Source organism: Aquila chrysaetos, chromosome 20, assembly GCF_900496995.4.
Source record: "Aquila chrysaetos chrysaetos chromosome 20, bAquChr1.4, whole genome shotgun sequence".
NCBI classification, from domain to species: Eukaryota; Metazoa; Chordata; class Aves; order Accipitriformes; family Accipitridae; genus Aquila; species Aquila chrysaetos.
The window spans coordinates 25035333-25051711 of record NC_044023.1 but is presented as its reverse complement, the minus strand read 5'-3'; the positions used below and the strand labels follow the sequence as shown (position 1 = coordinate 25051711).

Sequence of the window (16379 nt, the reverse complement as noted above, 5' to 3'; positions counted from 1 at the left end):
ACTAAAAAGTTAATTTATCTTAGAAGCAGCACAGAATTCCACAATTTGTAGAAAGTGGTGTAAAAGTGTTTCTGCTGATTTCCATCTTGTACTAACTGAAGACAGCCAAATGATAACGTAACCCCAGGCTCAAACTACATGCAGAATTTTATTTATTTAGTTACCACTCAGAAACAGTTAAAAGTCTCACTTGCAACAAGATACAACTTTTGCAGTTGATACTGCAGCTCTGAGAAGCACTGATCAAGGCAAGAATATCAGCAGTAAAGGAGAACATGCAAGTTGGTATTTGAAAAATACATTTTACAATTATCTTTATTGCCCTAAAAAAAAAAAACAAAACCAAAAAAACTTAAAGCTACTCTTGAATTAAGACAATTTCCTAAACAGTCTTCCTTAAAAAAAAAGCCATAGAGAACTGTGTCAAGGTTTACCAACTTCCAGCAAATGCTAGCCAGCAAGTCTATTATGCTTCTAAGTCCAGCACTGCCATGTAACTCCTCTTAACCTCAAACACTCATGCTCCCTGCACATGGTCAAAAAAGCCTTCTAAATCATTATAGCATCTGCCTCACCAAACAACTACGCCATACCTATAATAGTATATAAACATACGATAGATTGTACTGTATTGCTTGGAATTTGGTAATTGCACATACCTTTAAGTCAGGCTTATATATGCAAATTACTGTGGAACTCTATTTCAGCATTTCTGAGCTAATGGTCAAGTACAAAATTTCACACCAGTTCAAGCATCCTGTAAGAATTGTCAAGGACAAACACAGCACAAAATAAACATGTTGTTTTATTTCATCTCTGTTTACAAAGTTTCCATACAGAGTAGTGCATGCAGTTTTAACAAAAGTCAATGCTAGTTATTTATTGAGCTTTATGGTTAAGATGTCTTCATTCCATTGTGCCTTCTGAGCCTCACAGCAGTCCAAATACCAGCATAAGGTCTTCAACTTTGGAGGTGACTTTAGTATTGGACATCTAGTCTATCACATTTAACACTGACAAAGATCATGAGGTATGCTAGTCTTATCTGCTTGTAAAAATACATTACATGTACAATAAGGATACTTTAATTATTAGTGTATTAGACTGAAAATACAAACGAGGCAGGATAGTTGCAACAAGGAAAAAACACTTTTAAAATGCGAAAGCTGAAGCCACTGAAAATTTTTCATCTTGATACCAAAAGAAGCTTTGGATTACAGTGCAGGGAGCAATCCTCTTGACTAGCAAACAAGTCTGTCTTAAATAACTACCTTATACTATTTCTGTTAAAACAATTCCAGGGATTAGGTTTAGCTAGCTTAACATTTTTTTTTTTGCTGCCTTCATAAATCTGGTGCCACAGTGCATGTTTTGTTAGTTTATGACCTTTCAGAATCCTCTGTTCTTCACTTCACTTGGTGCGAAAGTAACACTCAGGGACTCAATCAACTCTAATAAACATCTCGGTATAAAAACTTCATGGTCTTAAGACAACTTGTTGTGCACACCTTTCAACTTCAGATTTAGGCTACAGTAAGAGAACATCAACTGTCCTTAACTGGCTGCTCTAAGTTATTTTGATCAGTTACTAGTACTGTTCTATTAGGTGAGGATATAGCTGGTTTGGTTTTTTTCAAAGAACAGTTCCACAAGTCCCTACCTCCACTTACTTACAGCAAAATAAAACTAGAGTTCCCGCTCTTTAGGTAGCGTAATTATTTGTGTGTCTAAAATATTATGCAATGCTTGGGTTACAGCTATGTTAATATATATCATCAGAGACATAGTTAAAAGACATGTTGCTTTCCATAAAAGTTTACACTTCTGAGTAAGCCCACTATTATTAGTGCTATGCAGTGTGATCTGCCTGATTTTCCTCTATTTCAGCTTTAAATACACCCTTTAGACTAACTCCTCCCCACCACCCTTTCAAACACTGATGCCTGATGATGGACCTCTGCCTTTCAAAGACAAAAATCAAAGCAGCTCAGGTTCCATCTTTTACAAAGATATAGGCTGACCTAACCCTGAAGTGATCCTACATTTCTGATACCTATCTTCAGAAGCCCAGCTCTAAACCCTCCTGCATCACAGGTGCTGGCCATCACCTAGTCATCCTCCAGGCCACAGGATCACAAGATGACTCCAATCCGGAGCTTCTTATTCAAGACAGACATGCCTGATTCTCATAACAGCTTCTGAGTAGAATCAAATATGAAGGAGAATTGTTGCTATTTGGCACTATCGCAGCCACAGACTTCATCTCCCAGCTTTCACAGAATTCCAGTTCAGTGGCACTTCAGCTCTCCATTGTAAACAAGATTTTTGTTCCTTGAATGCTACAAAAAGAGGGTTCCAGTCTCACAAATATGACAAACATGATCATTCTGTCACCCAGAGAATTTAAAGGAATGTAGAGATTCCATAAGATAATTAGGAATTGGAGGGTCACCCTTTATATTATAGTTTGCATATCAGGTGCTAGCCTGATGCTCTTTTCCCTAGAAACGAGTAGATACTTCTTGTCTCACAAGCAAGGCTCTGAAGCCAGCATGGCACGCTCTATTACACTGTAGTTTGTGCTCAGAGCAAATGGGAAACTAAAAGTGATGAAAAGACAGCATCCAAATTTTACTTGGGAATTTTTATAAACACACTAAAACACTACTCATATTAAGATCAGTTATAAAGTTCTTCTCAGTCTTAAAATCCCTTTGATATATTAGCATTGCACAAAACTGATCTGCAAGCCTGTATATTCTGCACCTCAAAGAATCACAGTAGCCTTTTAACAGCACTTTCTCATAAGACCGTTAGGCAATTAAGCTAGCCTGTAACACTGCACTGTGTCCTTATCAGAGGATGCAAAAGTTTTAGAAAAGTCTTCGTCTCTCTTTAGTCAAAGCCCAACTTGAAAGGTCAATGCTACAACAGAAAGGGGGAAAGATGACAAACCAACATTGCAATCATAGTTCCCTATTAGCACTTAACCACTTTGACCAAAATAAGCACACAATAAGACCAGTTAGCATTAAAAGTGTTGTAACAAGTTATTTTAAAATTTCTTAGCATAAGCATTTGAGACCAGCAGCATCTCAATAATTCTTTCATCCAAGACTGAGTAGTAGTGGAAATGCCTAATTGAAAGTGCATAAAAGTCAAGATTCTCCCAATTCCCTCTTGTGATCTGTACTCCTGGTTATAAGTATCTGCTCTACAGTCCCACATTTAACAGCAGACATATAATTATTACACAGCCCTACTGCTGATTCAGCAGTTGGATTTCTCCTTCTGCTTTGCTAATGTGCGCTTCAATTCCTTTAAGTTCTCTGTCAGTACTTCCACCTCATCCATTCGTCCGCTATGTTTGGCATCAAATATATAAGCTTTGATATTATCTATCTGTTGGAGAAGCAGCTCTTCCTCTATAGCCTCCTCTCCAGAGATCTCATTGCCATCCTCCACTTCAAAGGGATTGGTAGAGGATCCCTCTTCAAATGGATTTCCAGAATTCCAACTGTCCCCAGGCTTTTGAAATGGATTTTCATCCTCTTCAAAAGGGTTTGAAGTACTGCCAGGTGCTCCATTAGTTTGTTCATCCTCCTCCTCCTCATTTTCAAATGGATTATATTCTTTTTTATCACTTTGCAGAGCTGTGTTAGAGAAAGAAACCATTGGAGAAGTGTCCTTGGCAAACAGGTTAGCAGGATCTTCCTCTAACTGAGGGGTATCTGCTTCATCTTCAAAGGGGTTTAGACAGGCTGTCTGATCTTGGTCTTTGTCACACTGTGGGACATTCTGGGGTTTGAGTGTGAAGATCAAGTGCTCTTTAGCTGGCAGCTGCTCAACAGCAGGAGTTTCAAAACTTGGGTCCACTTTGATCTGAGTAATATCCAAATCCAATGCATGTGCTGTCAAGTTCCAGTTCTCTTTTGCAACTTCATGCTGATGCTGCTTGACTTCTCTGAAGTCTAAGGAGCATGTCCTTGAATGTTGAGAGATGAATTTGTGTTGTTCTCTTTCCCACTCTTTTTCACGAAGGACCTGAAGTTCCTCCCTCTGCATCTCTTCCTCTTCTGCCTGTTTTTTAGAAAGCTCGATAGCTTTCAGAGTTTGTTGTTGATCGTATTCATCCTGAAGCTGCCTCAGGTTCTCTTGCAACATGTGGACCTCATCTATCCTATTAGCTGCCTTTGCTTGCTTAATAAAGGATGTGATATTGTCAATCTGCTGAAGAAGTGGGTCTGCTATCTCTCTCTCTCTTGATATGCTAGATGTAGGTAACCAGCCTTCAGATTTCCTGACTGTTCCTTTTTTCAGGTGAGTTGCATCACCATTAACTGTGGCTGTAGAGATCTGGTGATAAAATCTTTCTGCTTTTCCTCTTGTTTTCCATGTGTTTCAAGAGCCAGCTAAAACAAAAAACATGTAGTAAGCGAACACTTAAGAGCTTGAAAACATCCGTTCTGAGTATCCATAGGTAAAAGTAGTTAGCCGATCTTAGACATTGCTGGCTGTCACTGAAAGGGATCAGCTGCGCTTTTGGTTACTTTACAGAAAATGCTTATTTTCACAATATTACCTAAATGCTTCCCTTCAGTTTGTTTGTGATGATATTGATCAAAATCCCATGATATCTGCCTCTACAAATGTGAGGGCAAGTAGGAGCAGTTACAGTGCTTTATATAGAGCAAAAAAATGCCTAATGCAACCGTGCAGAGTGGTCTAGATTGATTTGGACAGTAACTGTATCACATCTGACTAAAGCAGACATCTGTAATAGAACATATGTGTTAAAGGTCACTGATATCATTAACTTTTGGAGTGCAATGAATCTCATTTCTCAACTTCTAAATCAAGATAAAGCTGGTTTAGTTTACAATTAATGATGTCCTCCCTCCTAACTGAAAAAACCCTCTCTCTCTGAAGACGTGTCCTTGTTCTACTATGTCCTTTTTCACCACCAAAAGAAGTCTCCAAATTTTACTTGTGCAAATGAACTCCAGAACACAATCTGAAAATCCATATAAACTAAAGTACTTAGCTTAGGGCTTGCTCTGCATGCACTGCAGCAGAAACAGCATGTGCAACCAAGTCACTGCTGCTTTCTAGAAGTGTTCAGCTGCTCAGTACACACCTACTTATTTTCTGGACAGAATACAATTATAGTGTTACATGAATCCCTGAAGAAGGGTATGGAATGATCTGCATTAAAAAAATGAAAAACTGAAATCCAATGTTAAAGGCAACTATTCATACACAAACAGCTACTAGGCTTAAGGCCTTGAAGGAGGCCCTGATACAAGATGTAACAGATCTTAACCTGCCTTACCATATGGAGTCTTCTCTTCTTCAATTCTTCATACTGATCTTTGGTTGGCAGGGACATTAGGCCAAGCAGTTTTTCCTGGCAAAAATTGAAATATTTACAGAGTTGCTTGCAGGCATTCAGCCAATTTTCAAGTACTTGAAAAGAGAGATACCACCAACAGAACACTCCACAAACAAATAAAAGGTACTTCTACACTGCAGTCACTGCTGCAAGTCTGAGCACATCTTTGCTGCTGTAACTATACTGCTAGGTTCACACTTCAGCAAGAGACAAAGCCAAGATTCACACATTCTCTTAGGTCCCTAAACTCAATGATGCTCTGACTACACTACCTGTATTGAAGCTAGCTCATTTAAGGCTACCATAAGTCATTAGGGGAATTACAGAAAATGTATAGAACTAAACCTCCTGTCAAAATAGTTCCAAACCACAGGGATGCCTGGCAAAGAAGAGAACACTGTATAAAATTTACATTCAGCTCATAACATACGCTCCATTTACCTGAACAAAAAGTGTAGCTGAATATCTTATCATTCTCTGAAGTTGTAGTGTTTTAGGATGAGGTTGGGGATCTTCATGCAAGCCTAGACTCAAAATCTTCTTACTGAATCAAAGCAAACATACAGCCTCATCAGTTCAAAAACAAGGGCCAGTGAAAACACAACAGAAGGGGAGAGAGACAATATTGGATGTAAAAATTCTGATGTTCTTTTAGGTAAACCATTTTGGATATTACCAGTTGTATCACTTTCCACTCCCACACTTTTTTAAAAAAAAAAAAAAAAAACAAACCAAAAAAACAACACAACAACAACAAACTTGTGCCATTACTTGTTTCCTCTGTGCTTAGTTATTTCCACTGCAGAGAAAACCATGATTTTTAAGGCTGGAAAAGGAAGTAGAAATTAGTGGTGCACAGGAACAGCATCTATCTTTTCACATGCTATTTATAACAGAGCAAATTGACTATCCATATGAAAAAGCAGGTATATGCTACACAAACAGACACTAACAGTTGAAAAAAAAACTACAAAGAAGTCATAACAGAGGGAGATACACACAAGCTGGGGGTGGGGAGACAGATCTTTTACCTTAAGGCATCTATAAATTCATATACTTTTTGAATCTCCACCCTCAAGTCATTAGCGTGTTCAAGATTGTAGGTTGTCTCCCCAGCACTAGGAAATAAATACAACTTTATTGTAAGTCATGCATCCAGCTAACAACACATACAAGACTAGAAGTTATCCCAAGATGACTAAGATTCAGCAATGGTAAGGATAGCTAACACTAAAGGGGCTGAATTATTTTATTTCAGGCTCATTGTGTTTAAAAACCCTTTCTTTGTGACAGAAGTGGAAAATGACAATAATTTTGTGAACATGAACATTTAATAGATTGTTTATTTATGATTGTATTATTTTCTACTATTATAGGAGAAATTGTATTTTAACACAAGAACGCCACTCTACCAATAACATATAAAATACACACATACTTAGCAAACGCATCTATTTTGTGGTTTTTTTTCCAGGCGACTGGGTGCAGAAAAAACACTGACTGATTAAGTAACTATACCATTAAATTAAAATAGTTATCTCTACTAACGTTTGTCAGAAAGCAAAAGCCTACAACCCCGCATGGGTATAATATTTAAGATGCTAGTAACCAACTATCCACACGGGGACACAATCAATTATATGCACTTCACTAGAATCTCACATTTATTGATAAAACAAATTAGGATTTACGGAGAAGACTCTTCACCAGTTGTTCACTTCCCTCTCCTTTTATATCACAAATATAAAAGATAAGGATCACTCTCTCAAAAGCAACTTCGCTACCCATGTGACTCCAGTTTCTGGGACTCACTACTAGTCAGAAATCTTTAATTTCATGAGTAAGAAGTCTGTTTTCTGACATGTGCTTCCATTATCCAGGATATTCATATTTTTTACTTTTCTCCAGTTGTCAAGCGACATAACACCAGCTCTCATGAAGTCATGATAAAAAGCAGTAACGGCTTAGCATGTTTTTCACCTTCTATACTTGTTTCTTCCTTTTGGGACGTGTGCATTTACAAAACCAGTTTTGTTACAATGAACGACAGCCTAATTTTTCTACAACTATCTGATCTAAAGGACGGATACAGAAATACTTGTTAACTTTAACTTCCTAAATGGACATGCTTCATAGTCCAAGACCAATGTGTGTATTTTTCTACTATACAAGCTAGAAGTATAACCTGACAACCTCTTGCAGGTATAGCTGGAGAGATTTAAGTTACCACAGTGAGAAACTACTGCAAGAAATTATGCACAAAAGTGTGATATGTGAATGCTGCTTATCCACTGCAGCACAGGGCAGGCCAGCCAGATTTAGAACAACTGTCAGGTGAAGGTGGCTTGCTTTACACCAGAACAGATGAGAAGCATTCAAACAATCCTTTGCTGCTGGCACTACTTGGAAGGCATACCATCCAGCTGAGGGCAGTACTATCCTACTTCAACTCTTTTGAAGAGGCTCATTTAACACAACAAGAATTGTAGCCTTGTACTTCCTTTTTGCAAAGATGACATGTCAAAGAACAACAGTGGCAACTCACTGGGAAGTGGCTTTAAAAAAAATAAATCAGGTTTCTTCTCTGTATGCAATGTTACCATTAATAATTAATTCAGTACTACTTTGACAAGGATCCAAAAGACAACAGATAATACTAACACTGCTTTTTCTTATAATTTACACACTCTTGCAGCCTTAGCATGCCACTTCCTTGCTCCTTCCCACTTTGGGGAGGAAAAATACATATATTCATAAACAAAAATCAGTGAATGGGGCTTACTTTAGTGATTCTGCCATCCTTATGTATTCTGGCGCCTTCTGGTCAACCTTCTCCATGCAGAGTCGGAGTTTCTTGTTTAAAACAAAATGTATAAAAAAAGAACTTATTATTACACTAATGCAAGAACACGCTGACATAAACCTTTCATGCTGCCTGTGCACATTCAAAGTTAACTGTGATGAAGAAGGCCATTTAACTATTCAGGACGACAAGACCCTCCAGTTATCTTCGGAACACAGATAGCATGGTCAGGAAGAGAGAAAGACTCCCTGTACCCCTGCAAGGTGAATTTTGAATTCAGAAGCTGTTTTAATGGATGACTTGGACAACTTCTAGCCTTAAATCTCTTCATGAAGAGCACCAACAGAAACTCCCACTAATACTAACCTGGGGGGTTTATGGACTCTACTGAAAAGATACCTGATGATCGTCAGTACGCGATTTCAAAGCATATTTGAACACGATGTTCCAGCCATATGCTGTTGATGGATATAGATAGTTCAAAAAAGCATTTGCCATCAGCATGAGGACAAACAGTGCTGACAACATTGAGTCCTATAGTTCCAGTGCAGCCCATCCACGAAGTGCACAGCATATCAGTGGTTTAGACAAGAACTGTTCTGAGGAATCCCAGCTGACATAGTTCACAATTTTAAGAGAGAGGCACCTCAGAACTGTTAGTTCCAGATAATAAGAATGAAGATGTATCTTAAAGTTAATCTTTAATGTTTAAAGTTATCGTGGGATATAAATACTATACCGCAACTGGCTCCATCATTTCAGATGTATCTTTGTTACATGGCATAAACACCCAATAGTCCATTCTAACAGAAGTGAGTATTAAGTCGTAAAGAGCTTGGACATGAGATAACAAGCCAAAAGTCAAGGAGTGACAACTGCAGATATATACACTGAGGATGAAAGCAGCAAAGAGTTTGATTTACCTCATAGAGTTTCACAATCTCTGGAGTGTATTCTCTTTCATCAATCTGTTGTTCTCTTTTCAACAGGGTATCTTTGCAGTGCTGACAACAACGGATTCGGTCATCATCCTTCTCATCCAGAACTGAGCTCACACTGCTTATGCTGCTAATGCTGCCACGGCGGGAGCCATGGATACTATTAGGTGAGGAGTTTGGGCTAGTATGAGAACCCAAGGACTCTTTGCTGGCACTAGTCAGTTTGCCTAGAAATTACAGACAGGTGATTTTCCAGTGACTGGAGAAGCCAACGGATTCTACCAACATGAATGAATTGCACTTGAACAGAAACTTTACATTCAGGTAATAACAGAAAACCAAGCTGAAACAGTCTGCTGAAAGACATGCAAGGAACCCATGACAACCAAGACTGCAAGTCAGAATTTGGGTCTTCACTGTAAGTCCTGCTCCATTCTAAAAGCAGCTAGAGAGCAGACTGCTGAGAACCACCTACTTTGCTTCTGCCTAGAAGCATTCTCATGTTGGGAGCTTGTATAGTTGTAGAACAGTGTGTGGAAGAACAGGTATGTTAATGCTGTCCATGTTCTGTGCTTGAACGCTCCAAAAAGCACACTTAATGTCATTTATTTCCACAGAAAATACAGTCTCCTCTCCAATGCACTAGATGAGAAAATTAAAGTTCTAAGGTTTCTTAAAGGCTTGTGGATGAATTTCTTTAATGTGAGCATTTGGACAACCATGGGCAAGAGTGGAAATAGCCACAATAGTTTTAAATGTCAAGAACCTTGGCAGTTATAATTCCTAAAGTTAATACCTTCACAGTTATGGTACTCAGTAGAATAAGACACTAAATATCAATTACATTTACTAGTAGAATATACTACTACTACTTCTGGTAACTGTTTCAGTGTTATGTTACACTTTCAAATCTGAAGAAGAAACGGAGACAAAGAATGGAGAAATCATTCTTATTCTGTCTCACAAACAAATGTCTGCATGAAACTGAGTAACACATTAAGGACCAAGTTTTCTGCCCAGGCAGAATATTACCAGCAGCCTTTTTTCTAATGTCAAAAAGCCAGGATGCAGTTAGCACCCCGAGTGAGCTAAGGAAAGGAGGCATTAAGACCACACACTGTACTTACTTGCCAAAGGAAGACTGACAAGTTCCATGCACTTCTTGCACATAATAGACCCACAAAGGCGGCAGTGGTGACGTCGGTTTCGAATACTGAACTTATTGCCACAGTCTGGACAAAATGGAACATCCTGATCACTGACCCAAGGCACAACAGACTTCTCTATAGCTGTGATCAGGCAAGAAGGCAGGGAATACACACAACATAAGATATTCATTCAGTTAATTCTTCAGCTAGTTAAACTATAGGAGCAAATAGTCTGAGGTAAGCTCATACCAACCTCTTATTTTAGCTGACTCAGTGTTTGCTCTGTCAAACGATGTAAGCTAGTAGAAGATAAACAATACATTCAAGAAAATTGTACTTTTGCAAGAAAAAAAACCCCAACAAAACCCAGCACAACAAGAAAAAGAAATCTGGCATTTTTAAGAGATAGGCATCTCAGCCTGTTTTACACCAGATTCCTGCAACTTTCCTGTTTATTTCTAATGCCATATTCATACAAGTAGTGCTAAACAATGACTGCCAAACCTGTACAAATCAGAGCATTTTGGACATAATCTTTACAGCATCCAACATTACTGCATCTGAGCCAAAAAGTAAGTATATCACTGGTAGATTTTGAAGAATGAGTAGGTGGAAGAATCACGACAAAAACATTAGGGAGAAATTTAGTAAAGTAAAAGATGGAGAAAATATACAGGAAAACAGATCGTTCTTGAAGCAGCATCTTCACCTTGAAAACAGTGCATAGAAACAGAAACTGTATCCACAGTACAAGGTCAGACCAAGCACAGTACTCAAGAATAAAAAAACAAAACAGTAACGTGTGAAGATAGCCATAGTTTAGTACCCTTTATAAAGCACACTGCCAGATAAATGGGCACACTTCATACTAAAATATGATTATTTTTTTTTAATCTAGGAAACATTCAGAAGGCTGGAATATTAAAAAGCAGCAAATTTACCTTTTCTAACCTGATTATTAACTTATTGACTTCAACTACATAGTGATCAATCCTGGCTGCTCGGTATTTCTTGAAATCAGAAAGATGGCTTCTCATAGCACCTGAAGAGACAGCAGAAAGTTTTCATCATCAGCCAGGTGTTCTGTATGGATTTAAATGCCTCTTGAAAGACAGCTGTCTCTTCACCATTTATTTCTCATGTTCAAATCAGATTTTAAAGACACATTAGAATCCTATATTTTTCCAGTGCTGCTCTAAATAAAACATGCAGGTTAAAGCCTAATCTCCAGGCTAGCAATAAACACTGTTTTATTTCTACTACAGAAAACAACAGGCACTATGTTAAAGGGAATATCTGCAACATTTTTTTTCCCCTCCATCCCTTGGTTACATTTGGCAAGCTACTATCAACTAGTAGTATTCTCAAAACCAACTCCCTTTAGTTTCCTGGCTACATGTTGAACAAAGGGAAGAGGCAGGTCCAGTGATTACTGGAGGTCTATGCAACAGCAATTTCTCTTTCAGACTCCTGATCATCCTTCCACCTTTAGGAGTCTGAATCAAATCCTTGATGACAATTCAGATTTACAGAAAACTGATCACCAAGTATACAAAAGAACAATATAGCATCTATTTAAGAAATGCACAATTCATACTTGACAACACTGGTTTCAAGTTTAAGTTTTGATCCTTTTCCGAGTAAGATGAGCCAGGTATTAAAAATCAAAGTTACAGACAAAAAAAAAACCACCACAAAAAACCCCAAACTTTATTCTGACTGGTAGAACACAAAAACAGATGTTGCTTTTTGATACTACCTATGCTAAGTGTAAGAATCTCACTTCCTCATGCTAGTGAGATAACCAAAAAACCTCCAAAGCTGAATTCATAGGAATGAAAGGGCCCCTCTGGGTAATTGAATTCAGCCACTGCTTTGCAGACATCACACAGTCCCTTTCACAAACCCACCAAATCCCATCCTAAAATCCGTAAGGTTCATCTTCTCCACTCCGATCAGAAAACAGTTGCTCACTTCTCTAACGTTCAGAAACCTTCTGCTAGTTCACTGCCTAAATTTATTCTTAGCTAATATTTATACCATGATTGCTGCTGAAATAGTTACAAAGTGAAAAGTATAATAATCTACAGAACTTGGACTCTGCAGACCTGAAGGACTAAGTCCTAGTCTGTCAGCAGCACAGGGGAAACTTTCCCAGGCTCCACCAGAGGTAGTGCTGCTTCCTCCCCCATGAAAAGAACCACAATATTTCAGTAGTAGTAAGAGGCAATTTCCAGTAGCAGTATTTGTAATTATAGGCTCAGCAAACTTATCCTTGAAATTCTACAAACAGATTTATATTCAGAGGGGTGGGTTTGGGGTTAGGGTGTTTTTTGTTTTGTGGTTTTTTGCCTCTCCGTCCCCCCCGAGTAAACCTCTTCTCAATGAGAGATGATCTACACCTCAAAACCAAGGAAAAAGCTAGAGTTTAAATCAATGGACAAGCTTTTTGTCAGACTTGTAAAGTAACAACTACTTTAAGTGTAGCCCAAAAGCTGGAGATTTTATATAGCTATAGCTTAATTATTAATTAGTGGATTATCTGTTTTGTAAAAAGCCACTAGATGGTTGCAGAACACCTCCAAGAAGCTAGATGCACAGAGGTAAACACATATCCAGCAGGCCTCAACAGCTCAGGCACAATGACATGACAAACAGCTATCCTGCTCTCAAGGTTAGTTGGGATACTGATTCTATACTTTTTTTTTTTCCCCTATTATCTGCATTTTCCCCATCACACCACACAATGTAAGCAGACTGCACAAAATCAATATGCAAACCATAACCCCATGCCACAGCGAATCAAATGCAATACAGACACAATTCCATGCAACTTCAGCAATACTGTAGCACTTTCCCAATTAAGATTAAAAGAAAAGTTATCCCCACTGCGTATCGCTTTCTAGCTCTCCTACCTACTTCCTGGGGCTCCCACATGTATGGATCGACTCCACCATAGCTGAATGATTCATATCGTTCCTGAGATCCAGAATCAGTTCTGTCATCCCCTTCTCGTTTCAGCAATTTCTTCTTTGCTCTTTTGGCCTTCTGGACTAGATCTGAAAAAGATAAACCCAAGTTATCAAACATGGCAGGTAGTCACCAAATATTTGTCACATGAAACCAGTATAGAATATTCATCTTTTAGCACAAGTCTTTTTCCTTGACAACAAGTTTATCCTCAACATGTTCTGTTTAGAACAAGAACACGGTCAGAGAATCATAGATGACATGAAATGCTCTGTTATCTGTCATAACATAGCACTAAGGTCCTAATGACAAAACAGTAGTTTTAGACACTCCATTCAGGGACTTCACTGTAAAACAGTAAGCTGTCTTAAACTATGGGACCCATTTCACAGCATTCTGGGACATCATACATATATGTTAATCCTCTGAATTCCCAATGATTTTCTTTGGATTCAAGGACATTCAACACTTTCTTTGTCTTGTGGCACAAACTAAAAACTAAGAATTTCAGCGTGCTTGTACACCTGAATAATTTAAAAAGTACTAAACAGCCCACTGCATTATCTCATATGAATGCTAGTGAGAGGAGGGCAGTCTCCTGGGCCAAAAAAAAAAAAAGACCAGGAAGCTAGCAGAAGTTGAGGGCACTACTTTTCTTGGGAAACACATTCATTATCCAGTATCTCCTTGAACTAGATCTTTCAAACATCAAGCTTTCTAACAAGCTGCTGGGAACCATGAGTTAGCATGTCCTTTCACATTTCTAATTTTTTTTTTATTTAGTGTAAAAAACACTGGAACTTCCACCTTGACCTTACTGGAGCCTGTCCCCTTGAGCTTCAGCCACTAAGGCTGTACCAGCAGGCCCCTCATGCAGACATCATACTTCCTAGCAGTTTTTCAGCTGCTGAAGTTATGCTACCTCCCAAAATGACACTCAGTGATATAAAACACACTTCTCAACAAAACTGTGTCAGGTTGGCAAGGGCTTTGCTAGCACTGTAACATCATCTAAGAAACAGGGTTTCGCCTCCCCACACCTACTCTCAAGCCAGCATAGTAAATGCCAGCTAGACACTGCAGTTTCTTAAGTGAAGTTTACAATATCTAAATAGAAACTATATTTCCACTCAAGACTCTGCAAGTCTGACACACAAAAGAAGTAGGGATGCCTCATGGCTTTGTCACAGACACAAAAACTTTTCAAGCAAACTTCGCAATCTTGTTTTCCACAAAGTCAAACTTAACCACCTCAGTATGACTCAACTGAAGTAATAAGGTGATTTGTAAGCATTTCTAGAACTCCACACAATTAACATAGTTGGAGTTCAGCACAAAGTTGTGCAACCACTTGTGATGCACAGTTTGAACGCTAGTCCCTAAAAGAGGTAGTTTAAATGGGTGATTCTGCTGGCCTTCCTACTTCTAGAAGGAACTTCACTGGATAGACCTTGACATGAATAACTAGGACAGAAAGCAAGCAGACAAAACCAACATCCTTTATGCAAGAACACCTATGAAAGATGGCCTGAGAAGTCACAGTACACTATCTTAGATTAAAAGAACACTAGAGAACAAAATCAAAACACAGGTGTTTTGTATTAAACAGAAGAACCATTTGGGAAATCTTACCAAGCCTAAGTTGTTGTTGTTTTCTTTCCTCTTATCACAATGAAAACCATATTGTTGTTCTGGTTTAAACGCTCCATGGAAGCATCTGTGATTCATTTATGACAGCACTGTACCCATGATGAGAACACGACTGCAGTACTGACCAGCCTATACCTTCACTGCCCAGGAAGAGCGCAGTGCTAAGAGCCAAGAAGTAGCCAGACTGATGGAAAGCAACTTAAAGATTCATTAAATATTCAGCTGTGCTAGCCTTAAGATAGGCTTGTTAAAAACACAAACTTTTCAACTGAGAAAAGAGACTTTTGAAATAATAATAACCATCAATCTCAGGAAAAAGAAAAAAAAGGGGGGGAGTAGTAAAAATTCAAGACTGCCAGTATACTAAAACAAAACCATAAAGATTTTTGCAGGGAACACACAGAATTATCACCAGTTTTTGCACATTTTTCTCTCTGTAAAATGACATTGTGTATGCCGGGGGGGGGGGGGGGGGGGGGGGTGGTGGTAAGAAAAGGTAAATGTTTTAGTTAAACAGAATTCAAAGGGATTGTTCAAACACCAGTAAGTCCATAGCACAACCCTGGGACACTCCCAGCATCTACTGCCAGCTCCACAGCCCACATTCTTTTCCACCTTTTCCCACCAACAATCTTCCTGAACTTTACACTTTAACTGCAACTACAGTTTTATCTACTATCAAAACATGGGACAGATGAATTGGTACCTGGCAAGTACCAGAGGTTGCCCGTATTCTGTAAGGTCTTCAAATAATGCTTGGGAATTCACCTGAGTTACAGTATACACCAGAGTCTTCAGATGAAAACAAACAAAGAAGCCCCCCCAAAAGGCCAAAAATAAGTGTCATGGATAAAATCAGACATTTGAGGAGTGATGTCTTTTAAGTGCCTGCTTTAGAATTTACTTACTGAAAGTATCAGGAACAGCGTAAAAATTATGCCTCGGCCTCAGGTAATTTATGGAAAAAGGGAACCCCGTACCTCACTCATAACCTGCTTCAATTAATATTTCCGCCTTCTCAGGCACTTCAAGAGAGCTCGCCGTACAGGCGGCTTGGGTCGTACGGAATTTCACGCGGCAAAAAAGAAGGCACGTCAAAAAGACCAGCTGTCACGCCTCTTACTTCTGAGCTGTCCTTTGACGTCTCTGTCCTCGCCCGAGTGCTCTTCTTCGTAGTGCGACTGAAGCTGATAGAAAGACTGGAGGTCCTTCAGGCACAGCGGGCACAAGAAGCCTTCCCTCATTTCCCCCGGGTCGCCGAAGGGCGGCGGACAGCCGGATGCCATGGCGGCCCGACCGTCCCGGGGCAGAGCTCGCAAGGACGAAGCAAGCGGCGCGGCAGGAGAGGAAAGGGAGTGGAAGGAAGGGGGAGCGGGGGGGGCTCGTTCGAGCGGCTTTCTGGAAGAGACCGGCGCAGCGCCGTCGGGCCGGCGGCAAGGACTTACCACAACGCATCCCTGGCCCCCGCACGCGGCCCA

General features: G+C 39.3%; 1 protein-coding gene across 1 annotated transcript; it reads right to left on the bottom strand.

The window, feature by feature from the left end:
* Nucleotides 1-787: 787 nt before the first annotated feature.
* On the bottom strand, nucleotides 788-16245 carry RBSN (rabenosyn, RAB effector). The gene is given in 12 exon segments (XM_030043790.2): nucleotides 788-4382; nucleotides 4818-4847; nucleotides 5314-5407; nucleotides 5834-5936; nucleotides 6424-6510; nucleotides 8175-8245; nucleotides 9119-9360; nucleotides 10261-10422; nucleotides 10535-10580; nucleotides 11223-11323; nucleotides 13197-13340; nucleotides 16025-16245. Coding segments are annotated over 12 exon segments (2355 nt in total). The 5' UTR covers nucleotides 16188-16245; the 3' UTR covers nucleotides 788-3270.
* Nucleotides 16246-16379: the final 134 nt, after the last annotated feature.